This window comes from Schistocerca americana, chromosome 7 (assembly GCF_021461395.2).
Source record: "Schistocerca americana isolate TAMUIC-IGC-003095 chromosome 7, iqSchAmer2.1, whole genome shotgun sequence".
NCBI lineage: Eukaryota > Metazoa > Arthropoda > Insecta > Orthoptera > Acrididae > Schistocerca > Schistocerca americana.
The window spans coordinates 487095127-487112691 of NC_060125.1; the positions used below are offsets into that span (position 1 = coordinate 487095127).

Consider the following 17565-nt stretch of genomic DNA (forward strand, 5'->3'; position numbering starts at 1 on the left):
GTGAGCCAATTGGGGAAGGGTGCCTTACAAGGTGTATTGTGTCGATTGTGCATTGAGATCTTTAGCCCACTTTCTTGTTGTCACATTGCAGTCCTGCCCATTCTCCATCTCTTGGGTGAGGACACCTTCCAGGGTGCATCTTCCACCATGCACTATGCATTGTCAATTTCTGCATTGACGATGACCATGGACTTCTATGCACCTGATATCCAGCACGGTAGCCAGTCCGTTGTGGTGGGGCCGCCATGTACCCTCTTGGTTGAAGTCCCCTGACTGTACAGGGATCGCTCTGCTGAAGCCTGTGCCGTTAACTCCCCATGCATGCCAAGGGGTAGGTTCCCATCCCCCAGGGGCATTGGGACTCCCGGCAATGGCCATCCTAACAGGTGGCCTTTGCTGCGGCTGGGTGGCACTCGTGGGAAGGGCCCCTGGTCAGAGTGGGTGGCATCAGGGCGGATGACACGCGATGAAGTGTAGCTATCATGTCTTGCTGGTGGTGAAACACCAGCAGTCTCTAAGCGATCATGAGCTCAATTCAGTGCACAGAAGTACGACCCCAAATCATTCCCCTCCATGGCCATACCATGGAAGGAACGTCAGGCTAAGGATGGCAGCAGATCTTATTCGCCCTGGTACCTTGTATGTTCAAGAGCTGATGGGGAACTTTCATGACGATGAAGCCTCAGTTTTTTGTTCAGCGTTTAGAGGAAGAGTTCAGGGAGGTGGATGGCTTGTCCAAAATGAGATCTGGGTCAGTCTTGATCAAAACAGCATCCTCTGCCCAGTCATGGGAGTTACTTGCTTGTGACAAGCTGGGGGATGTTTCTGTAACCATCACATCCCATGTGAGCTTAAATATCATTCAGGGTTTCATATTTCACAGACATCTTCCTTTGCAGTCCGACAATGAGCTGCACGCCAGTTTAGAGTGGCAAGGTGTACATTTTGTCCAGCGTATCCACCGGGGTTCGAAGGATAATCAGGTTGCCACCAGTGCCTTCATTCAGGCCTTTGAGTGTGATACATTGTCCGAGAAGGTGAAGGTGATGGTCTACCGGTGTGATGTAAAGCCCTATATCTCTCCCCCGATGCGGTGCTTTAAGTGCTGGAAGTTGGGCCATATGTCTTCCCGCTGTACTTCCAGTGTCATATGCCGAGATTACGGATGCTCTTCACATCCCAATACTCCATGGTCCCCGTCTCCCATCTGTGTCAACTGCGGAGAGCACCATTCGCCTTGCTCACCTGACTGCAGGATTCTCCAGAAAGAAAGGAAAATCATGGAGTGCAAGACCCTGGACAGACTGACCTACATTGAGGCTAAGAGAAAATTTGAACGCCTGCATCCTGAGCGTATGACATCATCTTACGCCGCTGCTACAACAGTTCTGACACCATCAGCTCTGCCAACCCAGGTCACCTCTCAGAGCCGGAAGACTGCACCTGCCCCCTTGATGGTGGGGGGCACTTCCCTCCCTGTTGCTCCTGCTCCATCTGCTTCGGGAGCAACCTCCCCCCCCCCCCCCCCCCCCCCTCCCCGCCCTCAACCATCGGAAATATCTGTCCCTACTTCTAAGCCGGAGAAACGTAAGTCGTCTTCGGCTCCTCTCGCTAGGAAGGGGTTCCGTAGGTCACTCCATTCCCAGGTTTCTGCTAGTCAGCGTGTACACAACTTTCCCAATGGAGCGCGCCCCGCTAAGCACAACAGCGCAGGCGCAGCGCTTGTCCATCTCCGCACTAAGAGATGGCGCTGTCTTAGAGACGGACCAAATTCTGCTTCCACCGATCCGCGTATTAATATGTAACGCAGCCAATGAGATTGCTGCTAACGTAGAAGCTTTTCTCCTCGCGGATCACACTCACACAGTGATACCTGAACGCTCGAGGTATTATAACGAGTGTACAGACCTCCGATTAGTCAGTCTGCATTTGTCTGCACCAGTCTACAATTGTCTGTACCAGTCTGTAGTCAAGTTTCAGTCTGCGCCTAATAAGATTATCATATCCCTGTGCATAGCCATGAAGATAAATGAATAGACACTTTGTCAAGTATCAGAGATATGTGAGAATGAGATTAACGTACCAAGACCAAAGGAACTTCAGATTGTCCATTGTAAACAGCATCCAGAATCAAGTTACGTAATATCTATGATTGTTTATTATTTTAATAAATGTGTGTGAAAATTAATCAAGTTCTGCTTAAAGTTGGTCACTGTCAATCTGCTACTCTAAGCGTGCAAGTGGCATTTCTATCGTCTGACCTAACGGCAGAAGATAAACACGCCACGATAAGACCACGAGACATATTGCTGACACTTGCCTACTTCGTTAGAGCGACAAGTCAAATAATCTGATGGTGTGTGTACTGAAGGTCTTACAGTACGCACACCACAGAAACAAAAAGTTAAAGGAATAGCAACAAACCAGCAATAAAGTTGATAATTTATAAAAGAAAACATACTATAGCTACCAATTAAAATAAAGAAAGGCAACAAAATTAAAACCAGTCTGAATAAATATGAACAGTAATAGGAAAAAGCCTTCATCAGCAAAGAAACACACACACACACACACACACACACACACACACACACACACACACACACACGCGCACACACGCACGCACGCGCGCGTGCAAGCAAGCACACCTCATGTGCACATGACCGCTACTATTGGGAGCTCTGACCGGAATGTGACTGCCATGTGAACAGTAATCTGGAGTGGTGCAGGGAAGGGGAGAGAAGAGCACTGTGTAATGAGGCATGCATGTACTAGATGGTGGCCTGATGAGACTGCCAGGTGCAGCATTGGGAAGTGGTGCGTGGGGGGGGGGGGGGGGGGGGGGGGGGGAAACAGAGTGGAAAAAGAGATGAGTGGGATAGGGGAAAGGGCAAGGAGGTTCATTGGCAAGTGGTGGCTCACAGTGAGGGTGAGAGGCTGTGAAAAGGGAGCAGGTGTTGGCATACTTAATTTGAGTGCTTCACAACCTGGGCCATCTGGATCTTCCCCTACACCCTCGACTTTTCTGAACTGTGTAGATGGGAAAGAACCTTACAACATATACTCTCCTCCTGAAAGAATCCCAGCCTTAGTCTGTGGTAACCTACTGTCTCCACATCCACCACCCAACAGTTTCCACCCCCTCTGTCCTATCACCTCCTCCCTTTTCATGGACCCCAACCCTCATTGTGTGCAATCCTCTGACACTGACCCTGCCCATCCTTTCCCCTTCCCTGTTTCTCTCAATTTCTACTCCCTATTCTTTTCTCCCACACCCCACCTCCTGACACTGCGTCTGGCAGTCTCATCAGTCCACCATCTAGTCCCTGTATGTCTCACCAGACAGATATCTTCTCACCCCCACCCACACCCTGCTGTCCCTTTCTCTTACTTGCTCCACTCCAAATTGCTTATCACGTGGCAGTCCCATTGGGGTCAGAACTGTTGGTGGTAGCGATCATGTGTGCAAAGGTGTGCTCGTGTGTGTGTGTGTGTGTGTGTGTGTGTGTGTGTGTTTCGCTTTGCTGCAGAAGGCTTTGGCTGAAAGCTATAAAGTGTAACATTCTCTTTGTTGTGCATGTCTGCAACTCAGTGGGTCATCTATAAAATGAGTAGTAACCTATCCTTTTCGTAATATTATTGATATTCCAACCTGGAGTTTCCATCATTTGATCTATCCCGACATGAAATGGGTTTAGCAATAAAATGTAAACAATCTAATAAAAAGTAGCTTGTATTTGGTGATCAACCAGCAATTATTACTGTTAAACACCTCATCTAGCACAAAATAGAATAAGAAAAAAAGTAAGGAACAAAACATGTGTAAGTTAATTAAAGAAAACTTGCTCAGATTATTATAATTATTAAATTAAAGACATGAGAAAAATAAAAAATAAGTGTACCTCATAGTGTTGACTTAAAGACAAAGGTAAGTGTTCTTTTATGTCTACCCTTTTGATTGGAGGCGTGAGGCATTCCGGCCATTCACCTGTCACAAATATTTTGTGCCCAGTCATTTGATTGTTGGAGAAACATCATCATCATCATTACAGCTAGTCTACAAGAACCAGTTCATAGATGCTTGCCACTGATGAATCATGTATACGATTAGAGTTAACCTCCTCATCAGTTAAGGCCTGAAGATGGTGCACTGAAGCACCAAAACTGGTAGCCACACAATAAATATCAACATGACAATGGCTGTACGTGTTCCATTTTGTTACATAAGGTAGGTGTTGGCTTTTGTGCATATTGAGTTAAGGAATTAAACTTCTGGGTCAGTGTACTTAAAATAAGTAAAGCAGTTATTCAGCAGGAGTGAGCAATAAGAATATTGAAACTTCCTGACAGATTAAAACTGTGTGCCCGACCGAGACTCGAACTCGGGACCTTTGCCTTTCGCGGGTAAGTGCTCTACCATCTGAGCTGCCGAAGCACGACTCACGCCCGGTCCTCACGGCTTTACTTCTGCCAGTATATTGTCTCCTACCTTCCAAACTTTACAGAAGCTCTCCTGCGAACCTTGCAGAACTAGCACTCCTAAAAGAAAGGATACTGCGGAGACATAGCTTAGCCACAGCCTGGGGGATGTTTCCAGAATGAGATTTTCACTCTGCAGCGGAGTGTGCACTGATATGAAACTTCCTGGCAGATTAAAACTGTGTGCCCGACCGAGACTCGAACTTGGGACCTTTGCCTTTCGCAAGCAAGTGCTCTACGATCTGAGCTACCGAAGCACGACTCACGCCCGGTCCTCACAGCTTTACTTCTGCCAGTACCTCGTCTCCTACCTTCCAAACTTTACAGAAGCTAGTGCTAGTTCTGCAAGGTTCGCAGGAGAGCTTCTGTAAAGTTTGGAAGGTAGGAGACGAGATACTGGCAGAAGTAAAGCTGTTAGGACCCGATGTGAGTCGTGCTTCGGTAGCTCAGATGGTAGAGCACTTGCCCACGAAAGGCAAAGGTCCTGAGTTCGAGTTTCGGTCGGGCACACAGTTTTAATCTGCCAGGAAGTTTCATATCAGTGCACACTCTGCTGCAGAGTGAAAATCTCATTCTGGAAATAAGAATATTGTACACATTTTGCAGATGCCTCTTTGAGACTGATCTGTGATTTACACAATCATGCTACAAGACAAAAAATTAATGTAGATGTGGCGTCTTTGTTTAGGGTTCAGAGTGGAGTTATGTACCCTACCGCATAAATATTCAACAAGGCCATCAAACATAAAACAAGAAATTTGTAATACTTACAATTTCAGAACAACATTGAAAACTCTTCTTAAGCTATTAGTAAGAAATAAACAGATACGTTTAAAAGAAAGAGCTTTTCTCTTAATTTATTAGGTTACATTCAACTGGTGTAAGTGTATATAATGTGGAGTTTCTAAGAGTTATTCCCCTTTTATTAAGGTATGAGTTTACCTGTTCTTTGTTCCTGAATGATATGCTTGGTGGCATCAGCCGAACTGGGTGGGTGGATGGATGGATGGATGGATGAAGTATGTTGTCAATTATTGCTAGTCTTCAACACTTTCTCTTGATCATTTTATCCTCATTATGTTTTATAGTTATGAGTCATGCCATTATTTGACATTTACTTGCAATTCTACTTTAAAGATTTCTTTGATTTGACATTACGAATTTGTGGATTGATATTTCAGTCAGATGCCAAAGGAGGAAAAGTTTTAACCCTATTGCATGAGCTGACATCTAGTTTTAATGGCGACATTCGGAGACAAGAGATGTGTTTGCATTTAACACAGTCTGCGTGTGGACCCTACATTGAGATACTCGAAAAGTGGATCTACAAAGGCGTCATCTCTGATCCATACCGGGAGGTAAGTGTGTGATTCATTGGAGTAATTACTCTCATATTCTCCATTTTGCTCTATTTTTAATCCTAAACAGATCTGTCTTAATGTACTCATCTGTTGCATTAGCTTACTCTCTTGCCATACATCATATTATCCATTCTCTTCAGTTACTAAAACATTAATGAAATTATTCATGCTGCTATTGCAGTACATTTCGATTAATGTGAGTAGTTAGTATTATCAAATTTTCTGGGCATGAACAGCATCCCCCGCCCCCTTCCTCACCTATGATGTCCACTGACTGGACCGACAAAGAAGCTTGAAGCAACAGATTCTTATATGTGGAATAGAACAGGCTGTAGTTGTGGATCGAATCACGTTTGTAAACCATGATTGATGATGCACCAGTCCTGTAAATTGTATGTAAGGACATGGATATGCACAAGGCTGCTGTTACCTGAGTACCACATGGATTAGCAGTTGGTCAAGATTAGACATAGTATGAAACCTGTTTAGCAAACCAGTCATGAAATGAGGAAAAAGAAGCACCAGGAGCTACACAGAATAATCACCACTCCTGAGATCTGGGCTCAGTCCCATGAAACTGCTAAAATAGCTGTCAGCAGAATAGCATTCTGTGTCAGGTAGTTGGTCCATTGGAAACATCTGTAATGTAGAGCTGCCAAAAATTGTTTTATGTGTACACTGGTGTTGCATGACTTAATGACAATATTTACTGATGAATCATAAATCTTCTGGGTCTATAAATGGTCTCCACAACGGCAGCCATAATGGTCAGTGGTTACTGACCAAGATGATGGAGGATTTTGTCAAAAGCTCAAGATTTTACCCAGATTTAACAAAGCAAGAAAACAGAGAACAGAGGATTTTGTCAAAAGCTTGAGATTTCATGCAGATTTGACAAAGCAAGAAAACAGAGAATGTTTTATGCAAATATGTCTTAGTGAAGAACTTTGATCTCCTAGTAACATTTACGTGCAAATGGATGATAGATGGCACCTAACCAGTTCTGTCATTTCACATACATGAAGTGTTCTGTTTTCCAACACAGTGCTATCAGAGAATTCAATTATGCAACAGTGTATAAGGTGTGAGGTGTTCTTTTGACTGCATTCTGGACTGAGCTGCTGGAGTTCGTGGTCGTGGGTGCGTGATGCATGATTGCTTGTGTGTGTGTGTGTGTGTGTGTGTGTGTGTGTGTGTATGTGAGAGAAAGGCGTGTGTTTCTCTTTTTCTGATGAAGCTTTGTGTAAGTAACTTTTAATTGCGCCTGTCTGCAACTTAACGTGTTATCTTTACAGTAAGTAGAAGTGTATCTTTTCTCATATTGTTGATATTCCTATCTTGAGTTCTCATTGTTCAATAATACTCTTAGTGACTCTTGTTTATCTGGTCAAGTATTGTGATTACTTGCTTTTGCCAACTTTAATTCCAACTTATAATTTGTCAGTAGACTGTCCAGTACTTCATGGGATGCTCTGAGAATCTTCAGTTGGAAAGAATCCACGTGTTTCAGCTAAACCATAATTTATCAACTTGATAATAAAGACATTTCACTCACTAATGCTTCTCCCAAAGATAACAAATGTCACTAGACTTCTTACAGTGTACATCAATATCTATGTATGAGTGTAAGTGTTTGAGGCTAAAACCACAGCTGTTGATAACAACCATTATTGTACTACGTGAAGACATATTAAAATGCATGGTGAGAATGATAATTTCTGCATTGTGTTTAGTTGTTAGGCTTATCTAAGCTATTGAGAGCTATTCATTTTATTATTTAGATTTGTATGTACAAAGGTGAGAAGAGATAGTGTGAAGAATTGTGGTGAATGCCGTAATTTAAGACGGTGGATAAAATAATTGAAACAGTCATTTTTGTGTTTCAGTTTCTGGTGGAAGATAATGAAGTCATTCAAAAAGAAGAACTTCCGTTGGATTATTCAGCTGATTACTGGGAGAAAAGATACACAGTTCGTAGGGAAAGGATTCCTGCATTTCTTGAAAATATCTCTGATGTTATCTTACGAACTGGCAAATATTTAAATGTGATAAGACAGTGTGGTAGGTTATATAACTCTAAACAGCACACTCCAATTTTGATTGCTATTTATAAAAATCTGCACATATGTTTAAAATGTTGGATCATCTAATGGAATTTTCAGTTTAATTTTGTAATTTTCTTTCATGCCGGCAATAAAAGTTATGTGAGAGATAAAAATTGCTTAATCTCATTTTGGGATACACATTAAAAATATATGTCACTAATGCTGTAAAATGGGTGAGTGTACATAACTGTCAAAAGCTCAAGTTCACTTGAAATATGATACAGCATGTGGATTGAGAACATGTAACACAGAAATGTTGTCATGAACAACTTTGTTCCAACGTCCATATCACTGAAATACAAAAAAATTGTCACAGATTTCATTTTGGGATTTTACTGCAATTTGGCAGCGAGCATTGTCCTGTGCCTTATCCTTGGTTACTATATCTCATTTGACTTTATTTAACTCTTGTTCCAACTCCAGTAGTCTATCTTCGCACCGTAAATGTCTACATTTGTATTCATCCTAAATCAAAAGTGGCAGAAGTAGTTGGGTGTCCAAGGTTAATATTATTCGTTGTAGTCTAACTTCGTGGAACAAAGTTTAGGCATGGAACTAGTTGGGCATGTTGTATAGCCTAAAGTGATTGTGTGAGTTTACTCTGTCCAATGCTCTCAATATTCATTCTCCCAGGCCAGTATAACGACACCCCAGAAACTTGCATGTTTCGGTAGTGGTCCAACAAATCTACGCATTCTGCTTTTGCCTGCCACAGTTTGGCGAGACATGTGAATAGTGCTAAAATTTTGACAGAGCTTGTCTAACAGAAGTCTCAGCACTGACCTAAGAACACGAAAATCTTGGAGCCCGAGATAAATGTGAGAAATTCACTCTCTGATCATGTCATTAACTCTCCATTCAGTATCACATTTGGCTATCAAGATGATAGTAGACTGTTCCCCACCATTCTGTCTGTAGTGTGGATTGATCAGAAATCCACCCATATTGGTTCCTCATAAAGTGATACGTCAAAATAGTTACTTTATGGGTACTGACAGCTACATAGTCTGATGGTGTCAAATGTGTGGATCACACATTGGTATGTTCCCTACTTAGTTCCCTTAATGCCCACTGAACTATAATTAAGGGCCCTTGTCCCAGTTGCAAGTAGCTGCCTTTTGCAGTTATGCAACATGTGTGCTGGCATGTAGTGTTAACTTGGCCTTATTTATTTGATTGCTTGAATTTTTCTTGAGCGTAGCTTGCAAACTGCAAAGCTTCACACAAAATCCTTTTGCATGGGATGAATAGTAAAGTTCTTTTCTGTCACCAAAATATAATATTGTTTTAATTTGACACACTAACACAGGTCCTTGCACACATTTGTTTGGGAACTAAATGAACCAGACTCCTAATAGATTCTGCTGGGTATTTTGTACGTGGAGACAATTAAGTCGCACATCATAGTGAAAGATGGACAGTAAAGTTCACCAACAAAGAAAAAAAAATTATGTGCACAATTTATTTTCACTATTAGTACTCAGAAAGTAAGTAATTTAACATACATCATACTATCTTCATTTGTTTACACAACAAATTTATTTCTTTCTTTCTCTTTTTCTATAACTCTATCATTTACAGTGCTCCATTACAGAATCAAGCATTTAGTGTCAGCAAAGTTTGGAATGGTACCCAGAGGATTGTAGAGTCTAGTATTTTATAGATAAGAATGCACTGAATCAGCAGCAAATGAAAGATGAAATAGGGAAGTATGAGACTGAAATAATATCGAATACAGGAGCAAACCTGAATGCAGCCGAAGCAACCTACATTGCAAAGTTAGTGAGTGGTAAAAGACAGAGGAAAGTGAAGAGAGAACAGGAGAAAGGGTACGTCACAAAGGGTCAACTGTGGTGACACTGTCGTTGAGTCAATGAACTTGAATTTAGAATTTGGTCCAAGCAAATGTAGATCTTTCATGGTTCCCTAAGTTACATAAGGTGAATTATGGGATGATTGCTATGAAAAAATCACAGCTAAATTTAGCGTTCCAACACTGACCAATCTGAACTTGTGCTCTCTCTCTAAAGTCCTTGTCATAAATTGAAAACTAAAACATAATTTTCTCTACCTCCTTAACACATTTGGTGTCCCTGTCCCACAGGCATGTTAGCCTGGGGAATGGAAGATGACTGATGCCGCACATAGTGCCCGGGCACTCTGCAGTGAACATCGGTTGCGGTTTAGCTGTTGGTTTATCTTTCTACCATTCTGTTATGAAACTTATGCAGATAAGTGCATTTGTTTTCAATTTTCCATTCTTTATCTGTAAGATAATAATTTTCAGCATAATTACACAAAAAATTTACCTTCAACGAGAAATAATTTCCTCTTATGTCCAGGCCTGTTTTGAGACATTTCTGCTGGCCGGGTGGCCGAGCGGTTCTAGGCGCTACAGTTTGGAACCACACGACCGCTATGGTCGCAGGTTCGAATGCTGCCTTGGGCATGGATGTGTGTGATGTCCTTAGGTTAGTTAGGTTTAAGTAGTTCTAAGTTCTAGGGGACTGATGACCTCAGAAGTTAAGTCCCATAGTGCTCAGAGCCATTTTTGAGACATTTCTGTAAAAATAAAATTTGTTTGCAATTATGCTGAAAATAATTATTTTATAGATAAAGAGTGATAAATCGAAAATAAATGCACTTAGCTGCACAAGTTTCACCACGGAATGGTAGAAAGATAAACTGACAGCTAAATTGCAACTGATGTTCACTGTAGTGCTGAGGCAAATCCAACCCACACAGTAAACAAAACATACTAGGTGGTGCCGATAGTCAGAAAATATTAGGCGTGGCATTGGCCACCTGCCATTCCACGAGCTACCACACCTGGTGAGGCAGGGACACAGAATATGTTAACATATATGTTAACATTGCATCATCGATGACATCTCTGGGGAAGCAAGTTTCCTGTAGTTCTTTGTTATTTTCTCTCTCTTTCTTTTTCTCTTACTCAGCCTATGTTTTTGTCAATGCATCTAAACTGCTCTTATTGAGTGTAACCACTGTGAAATTTTTTTTTGCTGCCATAACAAGAACCATTTTTATGTTATTTAATTTTATGTGGTGTTTTGAGGTTACTTTTGGAAGTCGATCTTCGGGAAATTACAGTATTTTGAATAGTATTACTGTTTGTGTACCTTATGGTTGTGTGCCTTATGGTTGTCTATCTTATGTTTGTGTTAGATGGTATGGTCAGTAAGTTTAATACACACAGTGAAATGATATTAAATTTCAGGCAAGAGTATTAAGTCCCCCCAGGCTGAGGAGATCAAGTACACAATTAAAGAAAGAAAGTATGTAGAAGTTATTGAAAGAGCTTACTTGTTTGCAAGTAAGACTTTGCTGCAACTTCTAATGGAAGAAAATGATCTGATGGGCAGGCTACGGTAAGAAATAAAAGATTTTTTTTTTCTTTTATTCAAAGTGTGTCCTTTATTATTGGTTTTGAATGTCAAAAAAGTCTTTGAATAGCAATTTTCTTTTATGACCTCTTTTTAAAGAAAAAGGGGTCTTGATTGTTGATACATTCTCAGTGGACACATACTTCAAAAGTTGTGCCTCACATATGTGGTAAGTGGGTGGAAATAAGAGAGATGGAAAATCGGACAGTCTTCAATTCCAGGATAATCACCAAGTGTTGATTGTTTCTGGAAAATGGACTTCGGGAAATTACAATATTTTGAACAGTGTGTCATTTTATATCAGTCCCAATCTTAAAGAGAATTTTGTAATATACAGTGTGGTTATAATTAAACTTTTACTACTTGAGCCAGTGTAGACAGAAAACTTTTTACCGTAAGGGTGCCCAATTGCAGCACCACACTGCAGGATTTGTATTGTTAGTAGTGTTTGTGTCATGACATGTCATTAGGCAGTGGTGCTGGACCAGCGACGTGGTGTTGAAACAAACATTAGTGTGCATTACGGTTGCTGAAGGTCAAGATGGGTCTCAACAGGGTGAGCAGGATTTTACTCAGAAAGCTGTTTCAGAAAAAGGACGGCAATAGTGGTACCACCCTTAGCAAGTATAGATACACTGGGGTTGAAGAACATGGTTCAGGAATTTGAATTAACTGGTGATTTGGAAATTGCTCCTGGGAGGAGCTGACAGCCAGTTGTGCCCCGCATTGTTGAAGAAGTTGAAGAAGTTACCGTTGCCTTAGCTGAGAATGCTGGATGCGATGTGTGATCTTCAATCAGTGCACAAGCTGTATCATGACAGGTGAACATTCCATGCTCTACTTTTTGAAAGGTGCTGCAAATAATTGGGCAGTGGGATCCCTAGTGTGATTGCAATCTGCCGTTTATGGGAATAGTTATTACAATGAACCATGTTTGTAACCTGGAATGTTAACATGATACACAATTAACAAATGTTACCCTCTCATGTGGCATTTAAAATATGTTTCTTTCAGTAGTTTGTTCATTACTTCTCTTCTGCATGTCCTTACAAATTTTCCCACAAAGTGTCATTGTCTACGATCATTTGTTTTCCATGTGGACCCTTTTAAGCAGTGAACGTTCAGTTATAACCATCCTGCATTGTGACCATGCACCTGTCAACAAACAAAAGTACCGTTCAGTGCTGTTCTGATGACACCAGATAGGTACATGTTTGTAAACAGTCGTCTGACAGGATGCTCTGTGCAGCGACTTTCACAGGCATTGATGTACAACATCCAGTGTAGGGCACAAGAATCCTTAAGGCAGGCGACTGTTTCTTGATGCTTGTAACACAATTCCACATAGTTTCTGATGGAAATGACTTCTTGCTTTTACTTTCTTAACCAGTGTAAGTCAACACATCGGCTGTTACAATCCACCTTTTTATCCGAATCGTATGTTTAGCTTTTTAATAGAAAGATGTTACACAAAAGTCTGGCACTTATAGTTTAGTTGTTCAGGAACTGATTCAGTTATCTAAAATGTCTCTACAGCCAGCTGGGCTCAGAACTCTTGTCACAGTTACAGATTTCTAGAGTTCCTTGTATTCTTTAATTAATGTGATGCTTCAGCAAGCAGTTGTAGTGCCCAGGCCAGAGAAATGTAACATGAATGCGTGAATGTCAGTGTCGTAAAGAAAAGAAATATCAAGCCTCCTTTCTGTGCTCTAATTTTGCTGGAATACACTTTTTTCTTTCTTTTTTTTCCCCCCTCGAAAAACCTTTGGTGGTTTCTGTGACAGAGCTTCAGGATATGAGTGACATGAATGTAAACATATCCAAATGATATAAAGGTGGAAGTTAGATGTATAAATGTATGTGATTGTATGTGAAATGTGACAACGCTTCTTCAAGAGCTGAAAGGGCTCTAAATGGAACTTTGCTTTTTCAGGTCAGTTAAGCACTATTTCCTTCTCGATCAGGGGGACTTCATTGCTCAATTCATGGAGGTCTGTGAGCAGGAACTATCAAAAAATATTGATGACATAGTACCTACACGACTTGAATCACTGCTGGAACTTGTCCTGCGGACATCAACAGCTAATGTAGATCCATACAAGGATGATATGCGCACTGAACTGCTACCATATGATCTCATTTCACAGATGTTTAAAATACTCAGCATTGAAACTGATGAAGAGAAAGGTATACAATTTTCTGTATTTATATTTAATAACTCAGAGTTTCAGGAATCAGTTGCAATTTTTGAAATATAACATGTAAATATTCACACATATGTTGTTCTATAATACTTCCAATGATAAATCCTGCAGTGGGGGGATGTAGTTGTAAGACAGTGGACTTGCATTGGAGAGCGGAGAATTCAGATCCCCAACTGGTGCATCCAGATCTAGATTTTCCTTGGTTTCTCTTTAACTACTGGAGAGGGGGGTAGGTCCTTTGAGGAAGATGCCTGTACCTATTGTAGTAGCTTGCAAACTGCAGCGAAGATTTAATGTTCTGAAACTTTCCACCTACATAACAAACCACAGAATAGTTGTTATTGTTGTGGTCTTCAGTTCAAAGACTGACGTTATACAGCTCTCCTTGCTAGTCTATCCTGTCCAAGCCTCGTTATCTTGCATTACTGCTGCAACCGACATCTATTTCAACTTGCTTACTGGGGTCATGCCTTGATCTCTCTCTACAATTTCTACCCTCTCCTCTTCCCCCACACTTCTCTCTGTTATCGAATTATTGACTACTATGTGCTTCAGGATGTGTCATCAGTTCCATCTTTTATTCAAGTTGCGTCAAAATATGCTTTTCTGCACAGTTTTATTAAGTGCCTTTTCATTAACTGTCCAACCTACTAATCTTATTTCAGCATTCTTTTATATCACTACATTTCAAAATCTTCTATTCTCTTATTGTCTGTTCTCTTTATTGTCCACATTTCATATCTATGCGAAGGTGTGCTCCAGTCAAATATCGTCAGGAAAGACTTTGTAACCCATTTTTATTCATTGTCAAAAAATTTCTATTTTTTCAGAAATAATTTTCTCGCTATTGCACTTGAATTTTATGAACTTTCTACTGTGGCCACTGTATTATTTTTCTGCCTAAACAGCAATATTCATCTACTGCATTTAGTGTGTAATTTCTTAATCTAATTCTGTCAGCATTACCTGACTTAATTTTACTACATTCCATTATCCTTGTTTTACTTCTGTTGTTGTTCTTATAATGCCTTCTCAAGACACTATCTGTTCTGTCCAATTGAGCTTCCCAGTTTGTTGCTGATGCTGAGAGAACTACAAAGTCATTGGAAAACCTCAACATTTTTATACTTCTTCCTGAATGGTAATTCCCTTACCAAACTTCTCCTTGGTTTCCAGAGTATGGATTTGATAACATTGGTGAAAGGGCTACATCCCTGTTTCACTCGTGGACTGTTTCGTGGTTGATTGTGAATTGTACTCCCCAACAATCTGTCACCCTGATGCATGTATGTCAACTTTACCTCAAATTATTTCCTGTCGCCGTTAATTCCTTTCATGGTCCTGCTATGCAGTGCCATAGAACCATACTGCCACGGAACCATACTGTCGGACTTCTTCACCTTGTTTCAGTATGTGGGTGATGGAATAGAGTTCCAACCTGTCGAAGCTACTAAATGATGTAAACAGTTTTAATGGTAACTATTATGTGTGTTACATGCAATGTGTTTCATATACAATGATGAGTGAACCTGATATCTTTTACTTCATAGCTCTTGACAAACTATTACACACATGTGTCTTACTTCTGCATTATCAATAGAGTGACAGTCCTTGTAATGATTTTTCATTGTTTATGGCTGTTCACACTCTTGTGCCTGTCATTTTGCTTCTTGACCTCCAAGGCACTGCCAAGCCGCAATGTCCAAAGAAAAAGCGCTCTTGCCACATCAACTGGAGAGGTTTATTCACCATCCAACCTTCTCAATGTCCAGAACTGACTTGACTTATACTTCATATGGACAGTGGGACATTCTGCATTCAACAACTACCTAAACTATATTTTCACTTCTTATGAACATCGTTCATGGATTAAGAGGTTAAAAGTGGAACATGTTATTCCTCAGAATCCCATGTTACACCACACTCAACCTTCCCCACTACTGTTTTCTTCACATGACCTTAATTATTATAACTGCAGTCTGGTTTCTGTACAAGTTGTAAAAAAGAAACTGCTTTCTTTATTTACCTTCATAATCTCGGTGTGTATTCCAGTCAACACTGTGAAAAACTTTCTCTAAATCCACAAATACTGTAAATGCATGTCTGCCTTTCCTTAACCTGTCTTCTAGGCTAAGTCACAAGGTCAGTAAAGCCTTGTGTATTGCTATATTTTTTTTGAACCCTAATCGATCTTCCACTAGGTCAACTTCTAGCAGTCTTTACATTCTTCTGTAAGTAATTTATGTCAACATTTTGCAACCATGACTTACAAAAGTGACAGTTTAGTTATATTCACATCTGTGTCCTACATTCTTTTGAATTTTAATCACCACATTTCTTTAAAAGACAGATGGTATTACACCTATCTCATATCTTGCATACCAGGTGGAATAGTTTTGTCATGGCTGGCTCACCCAAGGACTTAATAATTCTGAGGGAATATTGTATTCTCTGGGTGACTGGTTTTGTCTTAGATCTTTCAGTGCTCTGTTAAATTCTTCCTGCAGTATCATATCTTCCATCTCATCTTCATCTACTTTCTCTTCCGTTTCCACAAGATTGTTGTCTTAAAACTCGATTCCTGTGCATAGCCCTTCTATATATTCCTTCTATCTTCTTTGCCTAGTGTAGCTTCCTACCTGTGCCCTTGATATTCATACAACAGCTTCTCTTTTCTCCAAACAACTCTTAATTTTCCTGTAGGCAGCATCTTTCTTTCCCCTAATTACACATACCCCTACAGCTTCGCATATCTCCTCTAGCTATTCCTGTTTTATCTTTTTACATTTTGTGTCACTCTCATTTTTTAGATGTCTGTACACTGAGATGACAAAAGTCATGTATAGCAATATGCAATATGCACATATACAGATGGTTGCATACACGAAATACGATGCCATGGTCGACAGCGTTCACTTAACGATAGAGAGCAGCAGCATTTGCATATAGTTGTCAGCATTAAAAGCCAAGCAAAACTGTGTGAAATCAAACATGGCGTCCGATTTCAGTTGCTGACGGTAGGGTTAAAGTGTATCGCAGACCCCTCAAAGCCATGGATCCAAGTTGTCAACAAGGCACTGTACAAGTTGGTGGTGACTCCATAATGGTGTGAGCTGTGTTTATGTGGAATGGAGTGGGTCTTCTGGATGTGTAGCTACTTGGAGAGCATTTGCAGCCATTCATCGACATCATGTTCCCAAACAACGATGCAATTTTGATGATGGTAGTGAACCATGCCACTGGTCCATTATTGTTCACAATTTGTTTGATGGACATTCCGGACAATTTGAATGAGTGATTTGACCACACAGATCAACTGACATGAATCCCATTGGACATTCATGGGACATAATTGAGAGGTCAGCTCGTGTACGATACCATGCTCTGGCAATACTTTTGTGTTATGGATGACTACAGAGGAAGCAAGGCTCAATATTTCTGCAGGGGACTTCCAATGACCTGTTGAGTCCATCCCACATTGAGTTTGCTGCACTATGGCAGGCAAAAGGAGGTCCGACGCAATATTAAGAGATGTCCTATGTCTTCAGTCACCTCAGTGTATTCTCTTTTGTCTACTTCATTTGCTGTTTGTTTGTGTTTTCTTCTTTCTAAGGATCTTTACTGGGCCTTATATTTCTATCTATTTGATCCTCTGCTGCCATTACAGTTTCATCCCAAAGCTACCCATTCATCTTATATTTTTTTCCATTGTTTCTGTCAATTGTTGCCTAATGTTCCTTTTGAATCTGTTAATGACTGGTAGTTCTCACCATTTATGTAGGTCCCACCACCTCTATTTTTCCACTTCTCTGCCGTGTCTACAATTTTAATCTGCAATTAATTAAAGTGAATGCTGCTCAGAGATCACATCTGCCACCAGAAATATTTTCAATTTATAATGTGGTTTCTAAATCTGTCTTACAGTCATATGGTCTATAAGAAATGTTCCTGTGTCACGGTCCCATTCACGTATACATTGTGGTTATAATTAAAATGCAACTGAATCCCCTTG

At 40.6% G+C, this 17565-nt stretch overlaps 1 protein-coding gene across 2 annotated transcripts in view; it reads left to right on the forward strand.

The window, feature by feature from the left end:
* LOC124621947 (gamma-tubulin complex component 2-like) overlaps window positions 1–17565 on the forward strand; it is a 181304-nt gene that overhangs the window by 89756 nt on the left and 73983 nt on the right. For both annotated transcript variants that reach the window (XM_047147461.1, XM_047147462.1), the window contains exons 7-10: window positions 5661–5837; window positions 7727–7901; window positions 11184–11334; window positions 13283–13536. In XM_047147461.1, coding sequence (XP_047003417.1) covers window positions 5661–5837; window positions 7727–7901; window positions 11184–11334; window positions 13283–13536 — 757 coding nt within the window. The remainder of the gene's footprint in view (window positions 1–5660; window positions 5838–7726; window positions 7902–11183; window positions 11335–13282; window positions 13537–17565) is intronic.